A 26,755-nucleotide genomic window follows, 5' to 3' on the forward strand; every position below is an offset into this window, starting at 1 on the left:
GGGCCGCTGCGTCGGCGACGTCCGGCGGTTTAAAAAATTCGGCCGTTAAACAGCGCAGACGTGCGGAAGCAAGCGGCTTTGGGAGCCGCCGCTAAGTTATTTCTAGAGCCCCAGGAGCGGTCCGTGGCTGCGCCCGCCCCAGTCTCCCCCGGGGGGTCGCGATGCTGCAGGGCCCGCGCCGCGCTGCTCGCACGAAGGGGCTGCCGCCGTGCTCCGTGCCCGCGGCCCTGCCGGGGGGACGGGAGGGGGGCCGCCGCCGTCCTCCGTGCGCGCCCTGAGGCAGCGCTGCGGCGCGTATGCCCGGTCCTTCAGCTCGGTGTCCAAAATAGCACGATGTGGACGGTGCCACGGCGTGGTAGCTCGTTAAAAGACAGAAGTTGCCATTGCTAAGTACACGAAAGCTGGTTTATTATTAAAAAAAAATCCCTTTTTAAGTAGTAAATAGTTCAGTTTTACAGTTCATCAGTCTTATTTGTCCCTTGGAGTTAGTCTCGGACAGTGTGTTTAGTTTTCATGAGCAAAAGCTGTTGCTGCAAGAAGTCACTTCTGTTGTGATGCTACTAGAAGGAAACTGTTCTTGCCTCGAGGAGAGCTCGTTCCTGTGTCCTAACGTCGAACGGGGATGCCTCTCCAACGCGCCCTGTGGGCTCAGGCGCTCCTGAGGGCCAGCGTTATCAATGCACACATGCCATCATAACTTTGTACTGCGTGTGATGAGAGAAGCTCATGCTTTCAAAGGGAAGTGTTTGCTTTTGAACGTTTCCTGTATAATTTCTCTGAAATACATCAGAGGCTTGCCACAGAAGAACAAAGTTCTATAATACATAGTTTGATAAGTACCTAAGAGAATATATTCCCCTCTTAGATCCTTAAAAATTCACCTACTCAGTGTTACAGTAAAACATTTCTTCTTAAAAACATAATAATATAACCACATAGAGATCATACTTCAGAAACAAGGCAACAGGATTCCCATTTAAATTCCGGTAAAGTCAGCTGAAATCTTTTGGCAACCTCCAGTAGGCTCTAACAAGCTTTGCAGTTTTAAGTCCTGTAGAGCTGCACAGCAAGGCGACAGAGGAGTCTATGTGAACTTTCTCATAAATCGGAGTTTTGCATAGGCTATCATAAGGAAGATAACAGTCATGCAGAATAGAGCCACTATGTTTTCCCACATAGCCCAGTTGGTAGGTGTAATTCCCTGGCTGCAGAGGTGTATCTCACCAGAACAGCTGCAGAAAAGCATGGAGCAGAAGTCAGTATGCGCCACATGGCGCTGTAATGTAAACACTAAACAAGATTTAGGGCAGTATAATACAGGACTTTCTAATTAGTGAGACAACCTGAGACTCCACACGATAGTCTTAAGTTACTTTAGAGCCCTAAAATCATATATGGTGCAGAACTGAAAAAAAAAATCAGGGTAAATATAGACAGATTATTAACATTTGTAATATTTGTCCTCGGCTATGCAAAGTCAAGTTGCAATTCATAACAATCATGTGCACCTTTTATCTATGGAGGTAATGTCTGATGTATCTCCAAGTCAGTGACTGATCAAACACTCATGGACTCCTGGGAAATATGCTCTAGAGGACCCTGCTTGAGCAGGGAGGTTGGACTAGATGATCTCCAGAGGTCTCTTCCAACCTAAACCATTCTGTGAAATTCTGTAAGTCTCAAAGTAATTACTTTTATTCCTGTTGCACAAATTTTTCTCTACCCACAAATCAGCAAAATAGAACTGACATAAGTGGAAGAGCTTAAAAACCCCTCACGAATCAACAGCCAGAGGGACAAATCTAGAGCTCTGGTTCTCATCATCTTTCATATGATGATCATAGTTGTCGTTCGCAGATAGCTGGTGATATAAGTAAGCCTCAGGACCATATGAAACCCACCAGATATACAAAAGCATTTGTTTTATGCAGCAGTCACTGGAGGTCCATAAAACAAGTCTGAGGTGCAAAAGCTATGAAAACCCTGCTCTAGTGCTCTTTCCTGCAATAACCTCAGTCTACCAGCCATGTAGTATGTGTCATCATGATGAAACACTTGCATTGCTGCTGCTTAATGCATCAATACTCAGAATATTTCAAGTAGGGAAGTAACACTAGGAGATACCTTGGCTCCCTTCTGTATGCGCAGGGATAGTATCACCATTATTTACAAACTAGCTCCGAGGGGCAGGCATGTTTCTGATCGCAAGTCTACTGCTTCCTACCAGCTCTGTTGCCCATAAATTGCATTCCTGTTGTAAAGTAACCCCAGAGTTGTTTGTTCCTAAGAAAACTGATAAGCCAGGGCCAAGTAATCAAAAACAATTTCATTTAGCTCATTTGCCCATTTTTAGGAGTAGAAGTCTTGTCTCTACTTCAGTCTTAGGTAATTGCGAAATTTTAATAGATACTCAAAAATACATTATGTTGTGATATATTTTTGAGGAGACTGGCTTTTGAATGGTTATTCTGTGAATAATGTAAACATTTGAAATAGCCATAGGCTCTTCTTTAAGGAAGACATTACAACTTAGGCCTAAGAACCATCATGATGTAGAGACTTACATTTCTCCTGAAATAACTGGGGGACAGCTGCCTACAGACATGGTAACATTTGGATTCTTCGTGCCACAGAAGTAGAGATCTCTAAACTCATTTACTTGAAGAGCCTAGGGAAAGAGCCAGACATCATTTTTTACAAAGAGTTAGTAATTTTGGGCACTAAAGCTGAAACACCTCAAAGGAGCTTAATTAAAAGATACATACTCAGTCATGTTCCTTTTAGGCTTAAGACTTGTGTTCCTTTTTAGGCTTGTGGGACAGCTCCACAAGCAGCAACACTGATAAAACATCTCAGTGATGCCAAATCAGGGGAGGTCTCACACCTCTCTCCCCTTCTCTGATCCTTCTCTTGCATCCCCAGCCACATGGTCCTGCCCTCCCTCCTGCACCAGCTCTGGCATTCATTTGCCTTCACTGAACCAATTTTACTCAGCAAAGATGGGAAATCCATCTGTGAAGGGTACCCCAGCTCCATACTGTTATGAAATGGCAATAAGCCACATTTCACTTTACAGAATAAGCAACGCTAAAGACTGACACATTCAGGTACTACGTTAAATACTGTAAACATAGACATTAACTTCACACTGGCCACCCAAATAGCAGTCTCTGGAGGGACCATGCAAAATTTAACTATCTTCTAAACCATAGGGATCAGCTATTCAGGCTAGGAATGAGGGCCTCACTGGGACAGCTTGTTCTGCTGCTGTCCATGCAACACTAATTTTGTGCCTCACATGATTTGTTCAGTATGTGAGGTTTTCACCTCTCACACATAGATTAACTTTCACTTCCTTTGTGGGGTTAGTTGGTTTGTCTTTCATTCACCAGGTTCATGTGAGAAAAGAACCCAAGTCTGGCTTTTAAAAGAACTGCATTTATACTCAAAGCTCTCCAGGAAGCTGCACGGTGGCTACCTTATGCACAGGAGACTGATGCTACATTTTACTCACAGTGAGGCCATATCGTGGGATGCTGAAGTACTTCAGCCAGTTCAGCCAGTCCATTACAGAAGGGAGGTTTACTAAGAGGCCAGAAAAGATCTGAAACAGAACATAAGAAACTGTAATGGAGGCACAAACTCTTGTCATTGCAAGCACTACCATTCCTGCACAGATATTATATTTGTATCCCTACCCAGCACCCACCACTTGTCCCGCAGAGGTGCACTGTCATGGATGGAACTCCTACTGCTGTTATGCTTGCGCCTACAAGCCCAAGTGCTAACCTTGCAGCAATGTCAGCCAACTGGCCTAACAGCACACCTAAGTATCTCAGTTGTAAACAGCTTACAAAGAGGACAGAAAGGCTTTCTACATCTGCATGTCAGCTACAAAGGGACTGCTAGCAAGACCTTACTCTGGAGGACTGTGTCCTATGGTAAAGCCAGCCAGAGGCTGAAGAATGATGACTGGGAAATGAGGAAGGCTCATCCTCGTAGGTAAACTCAGGTAGTGTGGGTTAGATGAGTGGACAGTGAGCTGGATTGAGAACTGGCTAGATGGCAGGGCTCAGAGGGTTGTGGTCAGTGGTGCAGTCTAGTTGGAGGCCTTTAGCTAGCAGTGTCCCCCAGGGGTCAGTACTGGGTCCAGTCTTGATCAACGTAGTGATCGATGACCTAGATAAAGGCACAGATAAAGGCCAATGGTCTCCTGGGGTGCATTAGGCAGAGTGTTGCCAGCAGGTGGAGGGAGGTGATCCTGCCCCTCTCCTCAGCCCTGGTGAGACCATACCTGAAGTACTGTGTCCAGTGCTGGGCTCCCCAATACAAGAGAGACATGGAGCTCCTGGAGCAAGTCCAGCAAAGGGCTACTAAGCTAATTAAGAGACTGGAGCATCTCATATATGAGGAAAGGCTGCGAGAGCTGGAACTGTTTAGCCTGGAGAAGAGAAGACCGAGGAGGGAATCTTATTAATGTGTATAAGTTTCTGAAGGAAGGATGAGGCGAGTCTCTTCTCCGTGGTGCCCAGCAACAGGACAAGAGGCAACGGGCAGAAACTGAACCACAGGAAGTTCCATCTGAACCTGAGGAAAAACTTCTTCACTGTGAGGGTGACAGAGCACTGGAACAGGATGCCCAGAGAGGTAGTGGAGTCTCCTTCCCTGGAGATATTCAAAACCCGTCTGGATGTGACCCTGGGAAATATGCTCTAGAGGACCCTGCTTGAGGAGGGAGGTTGGACTAGATGATCTCCAGAGGTCCCTTCCAACCTAAACCATTCTGTGATTCTGTGAAGTGGAGTAAACAAGAAGGAAACCATAGGGTGCCTTAGGGGCTGTTACTGTTTTAGTAACATACCTATAACCTGTATCTGTGCTCCTTACTGCCTAGAGTAAGGTTTATTCTTTCACTTCTTAGTGCAATTGGGCTTCATGGCTAAACAAGACACTTTAGGCTGTGCTTTATCTGAAGTATCTTGTGCTTATCTCTGTCCTGAAAGACATTGGGGTAAGCCATTCTTTATATAAAAGCTGAATCCATAAAAAAAACATGTTAGCGTGACTTCACTCATTGTCTATCAGCTGCCCTTCACTGCACATTCACAATACTCCTCACCCACAGCAAGTGTTTGAAGTGATCCACTATCCCTTTGCTTATTGCAAAGGCAGGTTAACATAAGTTGCAAACTAAAAAATAAAAGATTTGCTGTGGGCTCAGAATATGTGCACAGAAAACTACCAGGAATCTCCTGACAAGAGGTAACTTTTTATGCTGCGGTAACCTTATAGACCTCACAGTCAAAAAGTTTCATCACTAACAACATCATCTCTTTGAAGAGAAATTACATCCCTCATCTATGTATAGACAAAGTTACTTTCTGCCTCACTTGCTATCTTCCCTAGACGTTCTTGAAGAAAAGTACTGAAGTAACTTCTGAAACTCCAAAGCAATACTGAATTAAAACGGAGAGGATATGTTCTTCCTGACCACACTGGGCAACAAGAGTCAATACGATAAAAATTAGGTTTGCAGTTTGGGGTTTTTTTGTTTTCTTTAATGATCTAGCTGCTTGTTTAGATTCATTATATTGGAAACTCAAGATCTTTTTAAAGAATTTTTATAAAGAAAATTTAAAGAGAACACTTTGAGACCCTAGGTTTACACAGCTCTTGTGGCTTTGTGCCTACAGAATTGCGTCTGAGGGATGATTTGACACGCTCTCAGGACTGTGGATTTTCAGCCTGCTTATGGTTGGCTCAATCCAGTCCTCTTAGCTTGTCTCCTAAACCCAACTGTGCTCTGTCAGTTGTCTCCTCACCCCTACCACCAAAGCAACACATGCAGAGACCCTTATATACTTACAAGCATCAGGACAAAACAAATACTGATGAGCAGATTGGCCACGGCCACCACATCCATCCCAGCACTGATAGCCAGCGACATGGCTGTGGCAGTGTAGGATACCAGTACCAGGGTCAACATGAAGAAGAAGAACCGGCCTGCAACAGCCTGGTAACCTGACAAAAATCAGAAGGCGAAAAGCCTAGTAAACAGCCACATTATGAATCCTAGAGAGGTATCCTTGGACTCCTACACAAGATATGGAAAGCAGGAAGAGAGACAGATGCAGCAATTGTGCATGCTCCAGAGGCCCCAATGAACCTTGCCAAAAGACACGGTCAAGCAACTTGCTATGTTAGACTGCGAGTGTCTCTGCCCCATCCAGGAGTACTCAGAAGCTATTCTGATGCCAAGCATTTAAAAATCAGTTGCGGGTTCAACCAGATTCATTGTACGGATACAGGAATTAACTCTGGCTAAGTCACAAATCAGACATGTTGGAAGATGACAGGTTCAGTGAAAACATCAATTCTTTACCGATCATCCAGTAACTGATGCATGAGAATATGATAGCTGGAGCAGTTCTCATGGGCAGCAGATCTCCTAACATCAAGGCTAGGAAGTAGGCAGACACACGGTAATATCCACTGGTATACTGATGGCTGTGAGGACAGAAAGGAGGGGAGTTGCACAGGTTTAGAGGTTATTGGGGAATAACACTCAGTATGTGTGTATGGTTTGTCCTGGTTCACTTTCTTCTGTCTGCCACTGACTCCCTCTCAATATGCAAGATGCTTATTTTCTGTGCTATCACTTCCTCATTTATAAAATAAGGCCAAATGCTGATCTATCTCATAGGCCCAGCAATGACACTGAAAACACTGAGAGAGGTTACTGGAAGGGTATGACTGCTAAGCAACATACTTGCTTATGGGGGAGGGGAGGTCGAAGCACCTAAAGCTCTTTTCAAGAGAATAATCCTGAACATGAGAGCAGGAGAAGTATTAAACTGCTATTACCTGGAGGAACACTGTATCCACAGCTTTCCCAGCTACCTCAACATACATCCTGTTTACAAGGGAGGGGGAGTGATAACAAGAATGGGTAAACACCTTTAGGACATCAACTTGCCTCCAGTTCACAGGACAATTAAATATCATTACAACTTTTTGCTGCTTAATAGAGCTCACAAAAAGATGCTGTAAGCGGTTAGGTGGGAAAATCCCTGCTGACACAGCTGAAAAACTAAGCTGATAAGCAAGGCAGCCTAGCAAGAAATGTCAGTGTGTGGAGATTTAATCCTGAACAGCCCCTTGGATCAATAAGGAGCTGCCCTGAGTAAGCTGTGGTAGACCTGGGCACATATAAACTTTAGGAGTCTCATGCTAGTGACTTACAGAAATTATATTCATTTTCCAGGCTCAATGCCCCAGTTTCCTCTTTACTGCAGAAGATCTATCTCTTGCCCTCTCATCTAGTATGCTGGAGGTTATTCCAAACTACACTTTCCACCCAGATATATGGGTGCACTTGACTGTTAGGGAGCTCTTATAAAACAGCCAGCAGCTCTCTTCCTCTGAGCATCCTTTGTGAAGCTTTTCTAATAACTTTGTCTTCATCTTTACACCATCTTACCACCGTGGGATCATCGAAAGACAACTTTTCATCCCTGCAAGTGAGAAGACAGGCTCTGCTCTGGCAGGGAAGAAGAGATTTCAAACCAGACGTTACCAAAAGTAAGAAGAGTGCTTCCCAATTAACCATGATGCAGCAGGCAAAGAAAAGGGTTTTATTCCTCTCCTCCTTCCCCCCATCACTTGCCTTTTGTCATTACAGCTCCCTATTTTATGGATAAACTTAGTATTAATATTAGAATCTACTGTTGCAAGGGAGAAATCAAGTCTTGAGTCCTGGCAGGTGAAAATTGTTCTGGTTAGTCTGTAAGATATTTCCCCCCTCACTACAGAGGCAGGAGGAGACAGTCTAAGAGCATCACTACTTACACAAATAACTTCTTGTCTCTGATGAACAGCTCAATTGCAGAGACACTGGAAAAACACTGGTTTGTGGTGACAAAAAACAAAGAACCAACCCTGAAAGGGAGAACAGAACAGTCAAGAAGTTAGGAGACAGCCAAAATCAGCACTGATCAGTGCTTCTCAGTCTCTAGCCACAGTATGGAGATGCTTAATGGAGCTACTGTAGATCTTAGCTGTAAAGCCAGGCTTAATCCTTTGTCTTCCCCTTCATGTTTCCTTCCTCTGTCCATATCTGTGAGCCTGATGGGACAATGGCCCCTTTCGAAGCTCCAGCAATACACATGTTGCTGTGTGTTGAGGCTAGCAAACCCAAACCTCCATGGTGGTCCAGCAGAGCCCAAGGCCTTCCCTGCTGCTGAAGCCTGTCTGCTACACACAGGGAAGTGAGCAAGCTGCAGCTTTCCAACTTACCGATTTTGAATGCCACTTCGATCCAGTTTTGTGCCAAAAAAGATGGCACCCACAACCAGGGCTAGAATTACGGTCACTGCAATCTAGAAGAGGAAAGAAAAAAGGGAGAAGGGAGTGCTTCAGGTGGATAAATAGGGACAAGTCACTAGACAGTGCTCAGTCACTGAGATAAATGCAGGGTTTAGAATTCACACTTGCCTAAAATCTTTGCTGTTGTGAGTCAATGCGTGCACGCGTGCGCACACACACACACACACACACACACCTTCAGCCAAATTTTCCTGATTTAGGCTCTTCACTTTTTTTCTAGTCTTTCCCAGCCAAGATGATCAGAGGAAGCAGAAGCACGCTCAAAAAAATAATCCAGCTTGAAAATTTCAAGTAAGCCACAAAATTAACATCACCTGGAAACTCTGCATATGAACTGAAAGATGGAACATTTCCCTTGACTCCCCAGTCTTCAGTGCAGTAGTCCTTGTGCTGAACTAAAATGGAGATTTTTTTGAAAACAAAGGGAGCTGGCCATTTCACTCCACTTAATGGTAGTGGCACAGGACTTTCCTATTTCCCTAGCTGCCTTTGAAAAGAAAATTAGTCCTACAAACTGCAGAGTGAGAGGACTGAGGGACTAAGAGCAGAAAAAGTCTACAACCTTTACTGACTGTTACCTACCTGTGCAACAGAGGCCTGCGGATTCCTGATGAGGTTTTTCAGAGAACGCTTGGACACCCAGTACAGCTGGGTGAGGAAACCATTTGCATAGGTAATCTCATGTCCCTTCTTGGATATCCTCTGCTTGCTTCCCTGCCCAAGCTCCACTTTCCTCAATGCTTCCCTTGTGCTCTGATACAGGCTGGAGTTGAGATACTTCTGGTGCAGCAAATCTACCACACTGCTGTCCACGTTCTCCTCTGCCACTCCATTTTCACCACTCACCTCTGAACAGCAAAGACAACATAAGGCTTGTAATTCCCCATGAACCTTACCCTCAGACAGGCATCATCTCTGGAGGCTGGATAAAATAGCAGGAATCCTTAGAGTATTTGAAGTGTTCAAGCCTCAGCTCTGCATTTAGGAGGTTAGCTTGAGTGAGGGGCTTTCCCTGCAATTTTAATCCAACCTAGCCTGTTGCTTATGGCACAAACATAGCCTCCATCTCAGAACCAGCCACCAGAAAACTTTCACTTCATTGAATTTTGAGGATCAATGTTTTGCTCAGATCCATTCCCCCATGCCCCAAAGGCACCACTACGAGAACTGTTCAACAGGTGTCTAATGTACTTTTATAATCCTTCATTCATGGTTATGCTACAGCATCCACAGCATTTCCAGCATTTCAGTCCATGTAGTGTTAGAGTTTGTTCTCATATCTAGTTGCAATGTTTCTCACGGCCATGTAAATCCATTGGCCTATCTACTGTATCTTCTCTACAGCAGTCTCTTACATGACTAAAAACTTCTGTCTGCTCTCAGCTGTCCCTGGAGACTAAGCAATTCTAGTTCTTTAGGCTTTCCCACGTACCATGTTTTGTAGACTACTACTATTTCTCACTGCTCTCCTATATTACTGAAGGAAACAAAATCCCTTTAAAAGAGTTTTCTGAGATCTTTAAAGAAACCCAGAACAAAGTATATCTATTAGTAGGAATAATTTAATGAAAAGGAACCCTCAGATTAGAGGAAAACCAGAGGATAAAAGCTCAGTATCACCATATGCTATTTCCCTTCTACTCCAGCAAACAGTGGATTTTTCCTTCACAATTTTACCTCTTTCTGTGTCCACAGGTCTGTAATCTTCCTTGCTTGCTGCCACAGCAGTTGAATCACCATTTATGACATCAAGGAAGAAGTCAGCTGGGTTATTGAAGGGTTCACATTCATATCCTTTCAAAAGAACAACCACAGCATGTTTGTATTGCAGAGAGCACATCTTGGAGAGTCAGGCCTAATAGTACGGTTGTGGAAAAGTGACGTAGAAGAACCGCATAGCTCTCCATGAGCATTAGTTTACAGCAGTAGAATGGACAGGATTTTGGAGATGGGGAAACTGAGGCATCAGTACTGAGCTGCAAAGCCAGTTATTCCCTACTGACTTCAGATGAGAAGAAATCTGTAAATTGCTTTTACACAGCTCAGCATGAACAGCTCTGTCTCCTTCCCAATGCCTCCTCATTAGGTGTTGCTAGATGTCTGCTCTGCAGCCTCAAATGCTTGGGCTACTCTAGGATCTCAAATCTTGCTTGCTTTTCCTTGATCACAAGGAAGAGAAAGTGTTGTCCAAGGGCTACATTTCATAATATGGTTCTAGCCATGGGATGGGGAGGAAAAAAAGCAGGGATGTTCATCCTATAAAATTCCTGTGAGGAAGCAAGCTGAGGGAGGATACAAAGGAGTAAAAGGAGTAAGATTGGTTATAGCATCTCCCCCAAAGCCAGGGAAAGCCTACAATCTAACATGTCCACGGCAGGTTTCGAAATCCACTCTACATCCTCTGTCCATTGCAATTAGAACCCCTCATCCTGCTGACTTGTACAGGGAGCAGCTACCCAACAGTGCAATTATTAACCCACCCTAAGACACACCATGACTCAGTCACCTACCTGTACCCAGACTAGAGTGGATTCTTGGACTGGCCTCTACAGATTGCTGCCAATCTGCAGGCTGTCATTCAAGAGACCCCCTGGCTGTGGTAGAAACACAAACATCTCGTTTGTTGTATGCATGTTTCTAAACATGCAAGAAGCTGCTGTTTCTTTGGCCTGGTGCATGGCAAAACAAAGGCAGAAGAGACCAATGCTCTGTGCTGTCTGGAAGACTGCTTTATTATTTCTTATTTTCCTAGTTTCACTCAAGACTGTTCAGACTGTACACATACAGCCTCTGGGTATCCTAATAATAAAGCAGCAGAGGAGTTCTATCCAGCACTAGGGTAAGAATGCCCCTGCAGATTAAAATTGTTAGCTGTTACCTTTGCTCTTGGTACAGAGGACTTACCAATAGAATGAAAATATTCCAGGGCCTGCTTAGCAGGACCATGGTACAGCACCTTTCCCAAAGCTAGTAATGTCAGACTGTCAAACAGTTTAAATATGGAATAGCGGGGCTGGTGGATGGAAAAGATGATGGTCCGGCCTCTTCTGGAGAGCCTGAAATAGAAACAAAACATCTCTCAAATACACCACAGTTTGCATTTCAGAAAAAAAAAATGTTAACCCCAACAAAAATTAACCTTCCAAGACTGAAACAAGCACTTGTTAGCTTCTAAGAGTCTCAATTTAGTAAAACAGTAGTTTCAGTTTCTTCCACTGTGTCACGCACTGCTTGCAAGACCTTCAGATAGCACCCATGATTATAACTGTTATTACAGTTCAGGTAGGCAAAGTATGATGTTGCCTGTGGGTAAAAGTTGAGGGCCACAGCTGCTACGTAAATCTTCCTCACACATCTCACACATCTTCCTCACAGCCTCTATATCAGGCTTCAATTTAACTAATCTGAATGGTCCTACTAAACTTAATGGCATCTCCAGGGCCTGCTAGGTAAAACCTGGAAATCTGCCCACCTAGGAGATTTCTCTTAGCTCTTGTACTGAGCATCTACTCTCTAGAGAAGTCAGAACTAGTTTTCCTTCAGGTTTGTGAAAAGTGCTTTCAGGTGCTTTAGCACTGATGCTCAAATGTCCTTGCCGATCAAAGACCTCTGTCCACAAACAGCAGAGCTGAATGTCCCCACAAGTAAAACCAGACAACATGCCAAACACAGGAGGAGGATTAGGAACATGTTCGCATGAAGTGATCGTTGTTTAGTCCTGTTTGTACCACAGGCCAGTTTGTTTCCAAAACAGAAACAGGGGATGCTCAGGATGAATCTACAGGTGAAATCTGATCTCAGCCCCAGGCCCTTGCCAATAGCGGAAGAGCCTTTGTAATAGACTGATCTGGAAGGCCAAGAAATTATGATTACAAGCCCTGACTTCCCAATGCACCCCTCTCTGTGGCAAAGGGAAGCTGTCCAAGCTACATCTGCTTTTTGGGCTTCAATCCAATGTTTGCTATAGGAAGTGTCCCATCAACTTCAAAGAGCTTTGGACAAGGCCCAGATAAAGAATTAACTTACATTTCTGAGTCTACTAGTCCAGCTTTTTACCAGCGCTATAGCCACTCAGTCATAGCAGCATTCCTTTTTTAAATAATGAGCTGGTAAAAACATCCCAGCAGACCCCTGAAGAACTGACTCTTACTTCTTCAAAAGGATGAGCACCGCATTGGCTGTGCTGGAGTCAAGGCCAGTTGTTGGCTCATCCAGAAAAAGGACCGGTGGCTCTGTGATGAGCTCCATCCCAATATTGGTTCTTTTCCGCTCCCCTCCAGACACTCCCCGGATCAGTTCGGTTCCTACCTACAGAAAGAAGTGTCAGGCATTCAAAACAAGACCCAGTCAGTGCCCGTGGTGGAGTTCAGGGCTCACCACACCCTGCAACCCTTTTCGTTTTCAGAGAGTCCCATTAGTGAACTCTAGGGCTAGCAGCAGCAGATGGGTCTGACTCTTAAAGGGCACATTAGGTACTACATTGCAATAAGAAGATAGTCTGATTTTCAGAGGTGCCAGGCACCTTTTGACTTCAGGGAACAAAGATGGCACTGACAGGGAAGTGCCAGGATGAGGCCGCAGCTTTTGGAGACTGCTTTGGTGTTCAGGGATGCCTTTCACAGGTAGCTCACCTGCTGCCAGAGTGAAAGGAGAGATACTGCCCTGAGGAACAACCTCTGCAAGAACATCTCCACCACAGCCCAGTTTTCCATCCCTCACAGCTTTTAGCACTGTGAAAACAATTTCCTTGCCTTGTCCCACAAAGCCAGGAAGTGACTGAGCAGCTTTCCAAGGTGCTATGACTAAGCAACTTTTTCCCCTCTGCGTTTTTACAACACGCTGGACATGGTCCAAGATCTTCCCCTTTTGGGAAGAAATACATCTGCTTCTTCCAAGCTGTCTCTAGGGCTGGACTGATTTCCTGTGTGCAATACAGTTCAGCCAGGTTCCTGCTTAGCCTAGGGTGGCTGCACTTTTGCCATATTACCCAGCATTGAATAGTTTGGTTTCCAGAGGTAGTATGATTTCTAGGACAGCTATTCTCACTACTCACCTTCACATCAGCCACTTTGTTTAACCCCAGCTCACTGATAATCTGAGTCACTCGCTCTTCCTTCTCTTCAGTGGTGATGGAGCTAGGGAGTCTCAGGGCAGCAGAGAAGTGCAGGTTCTCTCTCACCGTCATTGTGCCCATGACAACATCATCCTGAAAGCAATACAAACTGACGGTTGAAAAGCCTCATTCCCAACTACCTGAATGGGCACCAGAGTCCCTGTAGTGGCAGTTGCTGGATAAAATGTTTGGGAGCCACAATGGAAAATAGACTGAGCGACAACCCCTGCTTGAAAACTTACAGCACACATGAAGTTCGAGGTCACTCAGAAGCAGCTAAGGGTATACCCCATCTCTCTGGGCTCCCAGCTTGCACCTGGCACCAGCCAGTACCACCTCAGCCTGCTTTTTGGCTCAGCAGTTCAAATGCAGAGGAGTTGTATAGGCAGTACATTTTCCATACAAGCCACGGGGAGGTAGAGGAGGTAGTTGGTTTTGGAAAGAGCTAAACTGCTAGTCCAGCTGAAGCCAATGGATGCTGCTACCGCTCAGCATTCAGGTCAGTCATTCAGGCAGTCAGCAGTCACCCAAGTCAGCTCAGTTCCCAGTTACAAGCCACGTTGTGCTATGCCCCAGAGCACCCACTGAGTTCAGCTGCAATTCCAAGGAGCTCTCCCCAGCTCCCCACTGGCAGCCAGCTCCTCAGAGAAACAAGGCCACTACCCCAAGATGCCTTCTTTTTTTTCCCCAGGCTCTCAAATATCTGCAACTCTTGAGCACAAGACCTTACTCTAAGGACTATCCTCGAGCAAAGCTTCAACATAGACACATGCATTTTGATTGAGAGTCAAATCTATCCAGCTAACAAACATCTGGGCAGCTTTGGGACCCCTTCTATGTCAGATGCAGTTGATTAGCTGAGCAAAGGATGTGCCAGCCAAATGTATTTGGCCTTGGAGTAAGCAGGGAAGTTTAACGTGCTGCTGTGCCAGAATTGTGACAAGCACCACTCAGGCTGTAGTTTTATGATAAACTGGTTTTGGTGTCAAAGCTGGTTTAGGAAATTCCTACCACCACTTCCCTCCTTGTGCATACCCTCAATCTCTCTTCCTATTCCTTGCTGCATTCCCCACCATCAGATCTACCAATACAACTCTTTGGGCTCCACACTGGAAATTTAACTGGGAATCTGTTAAGCCACCTTAAAAATCAAACCTAATGAACGGTGGATGACACTGTCACTTACAGGGCATTAATGGAGAGGCCACCATGAGTTTTATAGGGATACAAGTGACTTGGCATGTCTGCATGCTCATCTGCACAAAGCTGACCCTATATGTATGCTTTTAGGCATTACATGTTTATTTTCACTCTTTGGGCGATCTTTCTCAATCTAGGAAGTAGTGCATGGGGGTGGAAAGGGAGCAGTTTAATGTCTCCTATTTGCATATCATTTCAAGGTTAGGTTTGGTTGCTTTGTTACTTTGGACATTGGAGAGATGTCTCAGATGGGGACCTTTTGCAAGAACCTTTCTGGCCATTTATGAGGCACTGAGGATTTGGGGATTTTGACCTGGAAGATCAAGATTCAGTATCAGTCTTGTCAAATGCATCCTCTCAAAGACCTCTAACCAGCAGCTTTCAGAAAAGCTGCATATTCAGTGTTTATCTGCAATTAGAAGCCTGGATGGTTTCCAGATTCAGCTGCTCGTATGGCTGCCAAGAATCCCCCCCTTCTCAGCTCCCTCAGGGCTTCAAGGGTCTATAATTGGTCCAGGCCTCCACCCACTTCCCCAGATTCAGCTGGCTTTTCCTGTCTCTGATGGGGATGAAGCTCTGCCTAGTCAATCAGAATCAGAGGAAGAACAGCAGGGGTCTATTTACTTCCCAGAATTATTGTGCGATAGTTTGAAAGTGCTTCTTGCCAACTAAAACTGCTTCTGAATTTTACAAGGTTTTGGTGTTCTCCCTTCCATGCCCCTCCACCCCCCAACCCTGGCAAAGCCCAAAGAACAACTCAAAATAGCCCAGTGGTTAGGGCATCCATGCAGCCTCAGGAAGACAAACGCTTCCATGCTTGTCTAGGAGCAAGAGTTTGATCCTCTGTTTTCCCAGGAAAATATCCTAGCATCTGAGTTATCAAATTAGGCTCTGTACGGCTCACTGAGCATTTCCTACCTCAAGAGTTTAGGCTTTGCTCATTTTGTGTGACAGAACCTTGCCCTTTTTTGTTTTTTTGTTTTAAGAAGCTATTCCCCCTCCCCCCCAGCCCTATCTGCTCACAAGGGAAGGCCCTGCAATCTGTCATTCATGAAGTGCGGTGAGTTCCCTCCAGTGTACCACCTCTTGCTTCTCATGGAGGACACCTTTCAAAGGCTTTACGCTGTAGCATGCCCTTGGTCTACACTTCCCTCCCAAGGGCTCCCAGGCCTCCACAGAAGGCTCAGTTACTCACCTGCACAACATATCCTGAGATGCACTTGAAATTTGGAGGTTGTGGGATGCCATCTATAAGCACTTCTCCAGACAGGCCTGCTGGGTCTTTTCTAGCTGCCAGAACATCTAGGAGACTTCAGATAAACACCAAGCATTAGATTTTGCCATAAAGACTGTTTTTATCTTTGAATGGATAAGTACCACAAGTCAGGACTGCTGTTACAGCCTGCTCACAGCATGCTGCAAACCAAACAAAGAGCACAGGAAGGGGCTTTCTCTACTTTGGGGCTTTAGCTTCTTATGCAGAAAGCCTGGTGAAGATGCAGGATTTAAGTGCAAATTGTACAGCAGCAGTATTGGTGGTATGCAGATCCTCACAATTCACAGCAGTCCCAACCCCCTACTGACATTTACTCAGTCTCCACATTTACAGCTATCCTCAATCGAAAACATACACAAAAGCACCCTGCCAAATAGCTGAAGTCTGCTCTCCAGCCAGTGGAGTGCAGAAGTAACTACTTTGATCTCAAGGAAATTAATCCAAATGGGTATAAACAAGATTAGAGTTAAGATTAACTGTATAAAAGTAATTTTGTTTTAACATATCTCTGGATTCTCCTTATGGCAGATGCAGAGGTCAGCCTGTCTGCTAGCTAAGTAAACACTGCCTTGATGAGGCTCTGCTCTTGAAAAGGTCTTGATTAGCTGGCAGTCTCCTCAAGATGAGGTTGATCAAGAGTCACCATGAAGACACACCTGTGTGAACTCTGGCCCTCTTTGCCTGTCCCTGACATTCTCAAAGGTAGAGTTCAAATTTGGTTCTACTGGAGAGAAATAGCATCAGCATTGACAGGAGATAGTCTGCAAGGTACTTCTCTGTGCTTTCATCCAAAGAACTTGAAATATTGCACACCCCCCTGTGAGGCCACAGGCAGGTTGGGGTGATGATACAGAACAGTTATGCTACAGAAAGACATACCATTTTCCTGGCAGTCCGCAAAAAGGAGGGCTCAGCCTAGCATCTCCAAGGAAGTCTTGCTGCAGCCACTTGACCCATGACTACTTCCCTCCTGCCCCTGAGGGAGCTTGCCAGCAAGACAGAGTATACACCTGTGCGACAGTCAGCCCAGTTCAGCTTAGTATCTTAACTCAGGCCGCCAAAGGTGACAGCAATAACACAGGACTATAAATCGGAGCAGAGGCAGGTGGGCATACGATCTGTTGTGGTGACCCCACTGCAGGGCAGGAGCCTCCAGCAGAGCAGGCAGCAGGAGGACATGATGCCACACCGCTTCACAAGATTTCTCACAGGCGTATGTCAAAGGCCCAAACCTGAAGATTCCTCAGGTCCTCCAGCCCTCACAGATTCCCATATCCCCTTCAAACAGAAGACTGAAGGAACAAAAGAAAATACTCACGAAGATTTACCACTGCCTGTTGGCCCCAGGATAGCATTCAAGCCTGGCTTCATAATGCCACTGGAAGAAAAAGGAAAGGATTATTCCCAAATGGAGGGCTACTCACGTGCAGTTCATAGTGGAAATGGGATGCGAACAAAATGCTGTTGAAAGAAAAACTGAAGAGATTAAAAACTTCTCCGTAAATCTCAAATCAGTAAGTGCTTTTCCTTTCTTGTCCCAGACTGCCAGTCAGGACAGAACCAGAGCTGGCCATAAAGTCAATTTACAGCAAATAGAAATTAAGGTGTCTTCCCTGCTGAGCTGGATCTGGAAAGAAGCGACTGCTCTTTGCTGCTCCTTTCCTCCTCAGCTCCAGCCATAGGTTAGGGAATCCTCAGCTCTTCCAACAAAAGAGTTCACATGAGTTTGATCCTAATTTACTCAGATATTTAATTGAAACTGCTCCAGCTAAATCCCAGCTATTTCACCTAAAGTAAATTAGAAGGTGATCACATGAACTGCAGACTGGCAGGAAGGCAGTCGTTTCTTTGCCAGCACAGCTAAATCTAGAAGATGACATGGATGTCACAGTTTCACAGCAGCAGGTTCATTCCTACCTCTCCAGAATTTTCTTTAAACAAGAACTTACTAAACATTATGAAGGATCTTCTTTTCTGCAGTTTTCTGTTTACACAGGAATCCACTGTACTGCTTGACAGAGTACTGAATGTCATGGAAACTCACAACAGAGCCCCGAGGGGATCGGAGGGACTCTCGTGTTGGAAATGAACGTTGGAAGTTGCCTGTTCCTTCCTCTTCTCCAACAGAAATGACACTGTGATCAGATGTGTCTGCCATCACGTCCTTGTTACACAGGTCAAACTCCACTGCCGGTAGTTTTTTGAGGTCACTGTTGTTTTGAGCAGTTCCCATCTGTTGAGACAAACAGCACAAAAACATAGAAGGAAGGAGAGATCTCAGTGAAGAAGTGTGTAGAAAGTTGCTTGGAAGAAGCAAGTTCATGCACACCACACCACCCTCTACATGGGCCAAGTTTCCAGAAGGACGGATATCCACACTGGAAGACATTCAGTAATCCACAAAAAGGCAGAAGCCCACTGATTTAGAGCAATAGGCACGGCCAGTTTTAAGAACTGGACATGTATGCGCTTGAAGAGGTGACATCAGCTCAAATAACTTCTGCTGAGATGAAAATCCAGCCCATCTGTGGTGGTCAATATCTTGCTTGACACAGTAGGGACTACAAATGCAGGCTCCTGCCACTCAAGCTAAGGAAACTCAAGCTCCAGATGTAACATACTTATCCCCTCTGCAAAGCCAGCAGAGGAAACCTTTAATGAACCGGTATGAAAGGTCACAGAAAGACTGTGGAATACACACATTCCTTACCATGATTGAATCGCAGTAGTGCAAAGATGCTTCACAGCTGCACAGAGGAAGAGGAGTTTGGATGTGTGAGCAGGCAGCATTTACCTTGAAGAACTGTAGGAGTTTCTTCTCCCACAGGAAGAGATTTGGGACTTCCCACAGTAGGGATGAGCAAGATACAAATCGGTATATTAAGGACAATTAAATATGGTATCTGTTTGTAATCATAGGCAAAGATATAAATAGTTGTAGTTCAAGCAGATGATCTGCCTGTGTAGCTCAGTGTAGGAGCACCTGAAAGGAACGATGTGTGAACAGCATATGGGAGAAACTGCTGTCCTTGCCCATAAATCACAGCCTGCCTAGTAGGAAACACATCAGTACTGGTATAACCAGCAATTACCATAATAACAATTAATATTGATATAACTGCTACTATGACTACTGAGTGTTTCTCCAAGGGGCTGCTTCCTTCCCTGTTGCTGTTGGTGTAACTGATTGCAACAAGTTTGAATCCCCTCTCTCATTAAAAACACATTTAAAGTTATTGCCTTGACACTGCATGCGAGAAAGGATTTGGAAGCTCTGCAGTCCCCCAAGTTCTGCAGCCTGTGTGAGACCTAAGCATAACTCCTGCCCTGCCTTTTAGCCAGAGGCCCTGGCAGCCATAAGCCCTCCTTCCCTTCTTCCAAGGGACTGTCACAAGGAAGAGGGGAAATACTGCATGCCCTTTCTAGAAATTGAACACAAGTGGAACTGAACACTCTTGTGGTATCCTAACACAAGTTAGTCCAAGCATTCACTTCCCTTCTTAGCTGCTGGGATGAGAGTGTTTGTTGGAAAGCTACAGAGCTGCTGTACTCTCATGGAAAACCAAGGTAGTCACTAGGCTAAAAGCAAGGAGGAGGAACTGTGCATTGAGACATCCAGAACTGGTTGGTTGGGTTTTGTGGAAAGGCAGATGTATCCCACAACTTGCCCTTTTCCCACCATCTGTGCCTGCCCCCCCAGAGTTGAGAGGGTGATAACCAGTAGGACCAATAATAGCCACCACTGCAGAGGATTTCTCAGGGAGCGAGATGGTCATCCTTTTAAGAAAAAGGAGCGACAAGAGCCAGATTTAAAGAAATAGAAACCACCTTTTCCTCTCTGCCTCTTCCTAACACTTAACAAAATGTGAAAAGTTGCAATAGCTTTTGCTGTTTAAATAAAATAAAAATTGGAGGGGAAAGGGTTGTTTGTTTAACTTGGACACATCCTGAATTTCAAGGCTGGTCACCCCTGGGAAAGCCTTAACTGCGGGAAGCGAGGAAAGATCTGCTAATTACATCAGCAACAGAAGGCTTATACACTTGAAAGGTTGCACAACACATGGAGGAAAAAAAGGGGAGGGGGCAGGATGACCATGGCCTGGTAGACTTCTGAACTCTTGACTGCCTTGTAAACCTCACATGTTCTGGATAGCCAGGTTCTTTATCTGAACAATAACAGCACAAACCCTTTTATAGGGGGTTTTGCTAGGTTACTGATTAGCACTGGCAAATTAAACCATTACTGCGGGTGCATGCAAGGATGACAGAAACATGAAAGAAGCATAACGCAGCTACAAGCAAGCATTAGACAACGGCGCCTCACAAGCAGTTACCAGTCCCCCACCTTTGCCCCAGGTGCTCGTTCCCGTCCCGCACGGAGCTGCCGCAAGTTTTCGCGACGCCGCGCAGCAGAGCGGGCTCGGGAGTTAACCCGGCAGAAAGACACGTCCCCCCCGTCCGCCGAGGCGAGCTCGCAAGCAGAGCAGCTCCTGCCCGGCTCCGGGCTCCCGGCCCCGCCGCCCGGGGACTGGGGACCGCGGCGCGGCGCGGCCCGCCCTGGCCCGGCCCACCGCTCCCCCGCGCCGTTACCTCCTTCCGCGGCGCCTCGGGGACGGCAGAGGCGAGGCTCTGACCGCGGCGCTGCCTCGGCAGCGTTTTATAACCGGGTCCGAGCGGCCGGTTACATAAAGCGGCGGCAGGGAGTGCCGGGCGCTGTCACGCAACCCCCGCCGCGACACGGGCAAGGCGGCGGCAGCAGGGGGATGCAGCGGTGCCGCCCGGCCCGGCCCGGCGATGCTCCGGCCCGTGTCCGTGGCTGCGCGCCCGGGGCGGCCCCCCGCCGCGGGGGGCCGGCTGCCGAGGCGGCGCTGGGGGTGCCCGGGGCGGCGGGGCCCCGGGAGGGGGGAGCAGGGGCGGCTCCGCAGCACTACCCTACCTTCCTGCTGGGGGGTGCGGGGAGGGGAAAAAAAGGGGGGGGGGGAACGATTGTTTCCGTGTTGGAAGCCACCAAAGCACGGCAGAGTGTCCAGACTGAGGGGCATCTCCCTGTCAGTTCTGTGGTAAATCCCCCGTGGCCTCTGCAGACCCTCCAGCCCCTGTGGCACAGAGGGATGTGCTTGCTGGAGGGATGGAAGGCAGCACCTGGCTTTCCCTCCTCCCTTGCACCTTCTGGAAAGGTCATCGCATCCGGTGGCTGTTTCCCTTCCAGCTGGGTCAGCTCAGGCCAAACCCCTCTGAGGCTGACACTGCCATGCTGATCTTGCACCTCCTGCAACAGCGTGCTGCTTGGGTGTTTCCCCTCTCACAGTAGCCCAAGGGGCTTCAAGCTGCCTTCTGTGCATGGGGAGGGAGCCTCTCAGCACTTGCCATGTGTTCCCAGTTCAAGAACATGTGAAAGCAGGAAGATCCAATTTCCGTTGGTTTGTTGTCAAGGCTACTCTTCAGCCTCATGTTCCCAAGCACTATTGCCTGTATAAATAAGTTCACTCTCCCCAGACCCTTTGGTGTCATGAGTTCAGGAAAGATCTGCTTTTACGGTTTATAAAGATAATTTGTATCAGTGCTGTTAATCACCATACTAATTACCTTTGGTTTGACTTTTCCTTTGCAGCGCTGTACAGCACTGCATTTCTCTAAGTACAGATCAATTTAAGACTGAGCCAAGCAAAAGCATGTTTCTATCTATCCAGTCAAAACCAGCAATAAAAACCTTCCTCACAGACATCTGCCCCACTTCAGGCATGTACTCATTAGTTCATGCTGTTGACGCCCTGCTGAGAGCGGACCCTCACATCTCTCGCAGCTGCATTGCTCTGTAGGGCTGGTAGGAGTCCAGAGCAGGTGGGATTATTGGGGTGTCTAAATAGCTTCAGAAATCTGACAGAAAGGCAAGTTTTACCATAGCTATGCCAAAAGGTCAGGCTTGCTGAATAAGGGTTCGTCTTCAGTCACTTTGTGGGGCAGAAGCAGACTTGAGTTCATATTTGGTTTATCTAACTTCCTCTTTGAGTAAAATCTGCCTACACTGAAGACTTTTGCCCTAGTTTATCACCAAGAATGCATATCTCTGTCTCCAAGGTTTTTCAAACTTAAGTACTCACTAGTCTCCACTGTGCTGCAGTGAGAGCCTTCTCATGACTTGCATGGGACAGTGGGAAAAGAGGTCTGTGTTCTTGGGAGCAGAGGGAAGCTTATTTGGAGTGGTACGAACTTGCAACTCCACAGTGCCTGCACAGTGATGCAGAAGCATTGCTCACTAAAGCAGCAGGGTTAAAGGTTGTCCGTTACTCCTGACAGTCAGTAGCAGTTGCTCAGCTGCTCTGACCTAGGTGACAGATCCCTTCCTGCTGGCGGTTACAGTGGTGAGCACCGCTCCTCCTACACTGTGTGAAATGAAAATAAACACTTCTCCAGCGCCTGTGCCTAAGCACATCCTGATGGGATTACTGAGAAAATGGTTCTGATCCCTTTTTGATGGAGACCCAAGATATAGGGAGGAACCAGATCTGCCAGCCTAAAGCATTTGGCTGGGGGCTCTGGCTTTCCTTCTGCCCGTCGTTGAAGTGATAGTTCTTCTGGTCCTCTTCAAGGGCCTTCTGATCTCGGTCTTTTTCATGTCCCTCCCCAGCTGGGCAGCGTGAGGGAGAAGGTTGAAAGCTTTCTTTGCTCCATGCACACAAACTGTGCCTCAGCTGCCCTGCTTACTTCTGACCTACCCTAGGGAAATTGGATCTGACTGAAAATTAACCTATCAACAACAGAGAATTAGGAAGGGAGTATTTTTCAGCTGCATCATTTTACTGATCTAGCTGATCTAGCTCACAATGTGGCTGAGGAAAATTTCTACCAGTACAGGGGCAGAAACCAGTGGCCAAGGGTGTGAGTGTTTAAGCCAAACACTCGTAACAAGCCTCAGAAGAGCCTAGTGCTACACACTGTATTTTTCTCCCACTGCACCACTCTGTACATAAGCGGGTGCCAGCAGTGCTTTCTGCTGCTCATCCATGGGGAGGAGGATTCACCTTCAAAACTGACACTGTCTTTGCTTCTCATTAAAGCATATGGTCTTTACAGAAAGACAACAAAAGCGTTAGCCTAGCATAAAGCTCTAGCAAACTCCAAGCTACAAAGCCTTGCTGCTTTTACTTAGTGATGTTAAACAAATTCACCTACAGACTTTGGCTTGATATGCTGTGGTAACAAGGCAAGACCAACCTGGGTCATATTTCAGATCTCATGCAGGTTTTAGCACAAGTTTAGGGGCTTCTTTCTTGCTCCTGAGCCCTGCTGCTTAGTCTGATCTGTCTGCCACCACAAGGTCACAGAGCAGGAGAGACAATGATACTGTGCTGGGGATGATGGAATGTACCTAGCAGAAAGTCAGGCTTTGAGGAGTCCTGCTGGAAAGCAGCATTCCCATTTGCAGCTAATCTGAACACTGTTCCCTTCCTATGTGATCTAATCACACTAGACATGTCCCTTATGTGCCCCAGTGCACAGAGTGGAGAAGTTACCAATGATTTTCAGTCCCACTGAAGCCCTGGACTCTTCTCTCCTCCTTCCTGCAGCCAGAGCCATAGAATCACAAAAACATTGGTTTAAAGGGGCTGCTGGAGGTTCCCTCTAGTCCAGCTCTCCACTTGGGCCAAGACTTGCCAGCACTTAATCAAGTCAACCATGGCTTTGCCTAGCATAGTCGTGAGATGCAACATTTTCAGATCTGTTTCTCCATTGCTTTCCTGGGAATGCCTTTTTCATTGCCCTGAGGATCCAGGTTCTTTCGATCCAGTCTAACACTGAATTTCATAAAGCTCATAAAACATTTCAGGGACTTGAGCTAGCAAGAGAGTGAGTGAGAAATACATGCAGGAGGAACTGGATGCTGATGAATTACTATTGCCTTCCGCATGCTTTATGTACAAAAGTAGCTGAGATCATAGGGGTGCATGAGTGAGAAATATTTCCTAGCTCTTCTATTCCAAAAGCTCTAGAAATCATTCTAAAAGACACACCCTGTACAGATGTGTACAGCTGTGCTGAATCTGCTGCATGTACAAGTTCACCACCTGAGGCACAAAGACATCTCATCTTGCCTTTTCCATGCTAATTGCTCATCGTGTCAAAGCTAGTGCTGACTGGCCTCCCTTAATTGGTTGAAGTGTTGCATGCCTTGGGGAAGTTGGCTTTTGCAAGACTTGCAGATTAGGTTGAAATCTGACTTTGTCAAGTTTTGTTAATCATTTAGTCCAGTATCTGAATACATAGCAACTCTAAATCCTTACTCGCTTAAGGATAAGAAAGGATTCGAGCAAATCTGTGTGTAAAGGAAATGAATATTTAACTAGTGTGGTACATTGAGCCTGGTAGAAATCATGAATAGCTAAACTAAGGTCAACAGAACTACACACAGGTATTATCCAGGTAAAAGACATGATCAGACAGGGATAAAATATCTGTAGTCTAGAGCATCTAGAGCATCTAAACCACAGTTCTTTAGTAGTTAAAAAGCTAACATCATGTGTATACTCAGATATTTATAGCTCCAACTTGCAGTTGTTAGGGGTGTTGCAGAGAACCTAGGGCCACGATATGAGCTACAGTATAAATAAAGAGACATTCCTTTCCCTCCTAGTCTAGACAGACGAAAGGAGAGAGATAAAACAGGCAGAGTGTGCAGAAACACAGAGGTCTGAGGCGAAAGCCGGGAATAGAGACCTAGATCAGGGACACCCTCTGTAACTGTTAAGTGGGAGCCTGCTAAGAAAGAAGGAAGCTCCCGTGTGCTCTCCAACAAAACAGATCTGGAGAGAGACCTGACAAGACCCCGTGCTCTTGCACATTCAGAGCAAGGCTTGGGACTGCAGACTAACAGGAGGAGAAGTGGCACCAAGCTGAGCTGGGCAGCAACACAAGTTCTCCGGTGCAAGGCTCACTCACATTTGGCACATGCTACTGGGGCAGGACTCCTCCAAATATGTTTTCTGCTGCCATTTGCAAGAATGTGCAGTCTGTAGTTTTGCTTCCCTTCTGAGGGCCTCAGTGCCCACAGGAGGTTAACAGGATTGCAAAGTGTTTTATCTGTCCAAACTCAGGTCTCCAGAGGTTAGCTTCCTCCCTAGACATCAGCATTGACATACATAATGTTATGTAGACGTACTACCTCCTTTCTTGGGAGTGAAGTCCAAGATGCCCCAACAAGCCATTTCTAAGAGCTGTTTAACTTTTATCTGCTCCCAAGGGCTGAGCTGCTGCCATTAGTATTTGCTGTGGCAGCACTGAACAAGTTCAGACTTCCTTGCAGTAGGCACTGTACACCCAGAGTCACAGAGTGTCATTGCCCCAAAAGGCTCAAACAAGGGACACCGCACAGCAGCAGAGTGTGAAACAGCAGGACAGTAAATGGCATGTATTCTGGAGAAGGAGAAATAAGAAACTAGCTCTGACAAGGCCAAATCTTCCCCCTCCTCTTGTGCCTTCCTAGTTGCCTAACAGAGCTACATGACCCTGGCAGAGAACTACCAAGCCACTTCCTTCCAACACAGGGCAGAGCATCGTATTAGATGAAAGAAGGCAGCAAACTGCAATGGATGGGAGATCTCAGCCGCCCCCTGCTCTGGTACAGAGTGCATGTAAATCATGTTTGCCAATAAAGAAATTGAGGCAGGAAGACAGGGAATCACCAGGCAGTAAGTGTTATCAAAGAGAACCCAAAGCACTGGGCTAGATTAGGTATTTGACTTAAAGATGAAGTCAGTAACACAGATGGAGGGAAGAACAAAAAGAAGGAAGCATTTGGTTGCACAGTTCACCTAGTAATTGCATGGGAAAAAGTTTCATACTCCTAAGGTACTTATGTCAGGGCTGTTTATACTCACCTTGCAGCTAGCCCAACAGGTTATGTTCCAGTAGGTCCCAGGTGCATCTCCATACCTAGCGATTTCATTCAGTCGAGTCAGTATTTAGTGTTTGCCTAGGCCAGAGCATCTCAAGTTTTTTGACTGTGCTGCTCTGCTCCCCTCCAGAACTGACTTTCTCTCCTAGTTTGGAAACTGCTGCATAAGTGGGGATGACTCGTGCATGCAAAAGGAGCAGAGGGAGTCCAGAGCTATCAGGAATGACTGAACCATAGCTAGGTGTCCTAGGACAGAAGCCAGTTGGCAGTGATTTGGGAGAGGTGGTGGGGGGACAGCATCATAGAGTAGAGAATCACAATAGAAAATAGAATGACCACTGTCATCTCCTGAAGGGTACAAAGAGGCACAACCAAAACCAGTGCATGTTCACCAACCTAAGAAGAACTCAGGAGACATGATGAGGACACAACAGCTGTGAACCCTTGTCTTCTGTCATCACAAAGACCCCTGATCACAGCGCCTGAACATGTGTCTTGGTGCCTGAGTGCACTGGTATGCGCCCATTTCAGCCATCTCTTCTGCTCCACTTCCAGCAGCTCCTCAGCAACACACAGCCCTTACCAAGGCCACTCATATCTCATGGCAGAGTAGAGGCCCCTGTAGCCCAGTTGTGTGGCCAGGGCATGGCTCACAGCCTCCCATCAGAGCTTGAGGGCCCTGAAGGGCCTGGTCATCAGGTCAGGCTATTCCCCTTGAAAAGCTTTTTTCTTCTCAGGCAAGCATGAAACGTAGTCCCTAAAGAGTTACTTCTAGAAAGATCTCCTATCCCTCTCTCATCAGTCTCAGTCCTGCTGAGCTTAACAAGGCTTGTAAAATTAGAGCAGGAAAGGGTATCACAGAATCACAGAATCGTTTAGGTTGGAAGGG

At 46.3% G+C, this 26,755-nt stretch overlaps 1 protein-coding gene across 3 annotated transcripts; it reads right to left on the reverse strand.

Annotated features, from left to right (window-relative positions):
- Window positions 1-387: 387 nt before the first annotated feature.
- On the reverse strand, window positions 388-20,821 carry LOC104146023 (broad substrate specificity ATP-binding cassette transporter ABCG2). 3 transcript variants are annotated; one of them, XM_068950251.1, is made up of 17 exons: window positions 20,565-20,725; window positions 18,685-18,721; window positions 17,924-18,207; window positions 17,293-17,352; window positions 15,894-16,008; window positions 13,439-13,591; window positions 12,536-12,693; window positions 11,290-11,441; window positions 10,063-10,179; window positions 8,968-9,233; window positions 8,296-8,378; window positions 7,849-7,938; window positions 6,383-6,507; window positions 5,867-6,021; window positions 3,515-3,604; window positions 2,565-2,668; window positions 388-1,232 (listed from the first exon to the last, which is right to left on the reverse strand). In XM_068950251.1, exons 2-17 carry the CDS (start codon window positions 18,685-18,687, stop codon window positions 1,085-1,087), a joined length of 2,103 nt encoding a protein of 700 aa, XP_068806352.1. In that variant the 5' UTR covers window positions 18,688-18,721; window positions 20,565-20,725; the 3' UTR covers window positions 388-1,084. The 3 variants fall into 3 exon arrangements, with proteins under 3 accessions (XP_068806352.1, XP_068806351.1, XP_068806353.1); XM_068950250.1 differs by lacking the exon at window positions 18,685-18,721 and having other exon boundaries at window positions 20,565-20,821; XM_068950252.1 differs by lacking the exons at window positions 18,685-18,721; window positions 20,565-20,725 and adding an exon at window positions 20,320-20,528.
- Between the last annotated feature and the right edge of the window lie 5,934 nt (window positions 20,822-26,755).

Source organism: Struthio camelus, chromosome 7 (genome assembly GCF_040807025.1).
Source record: "Struthio camelus isolate bStrCam1 chromosome 7, bStrCam1.hap1, whole genome shotgun sequence".
NCBI classification, from domain to species: Eukaryota; Metazoa; Chordata; class Aves; order Struthioniformes; family Struthionidae; genus Struthio; species Struthio camelus.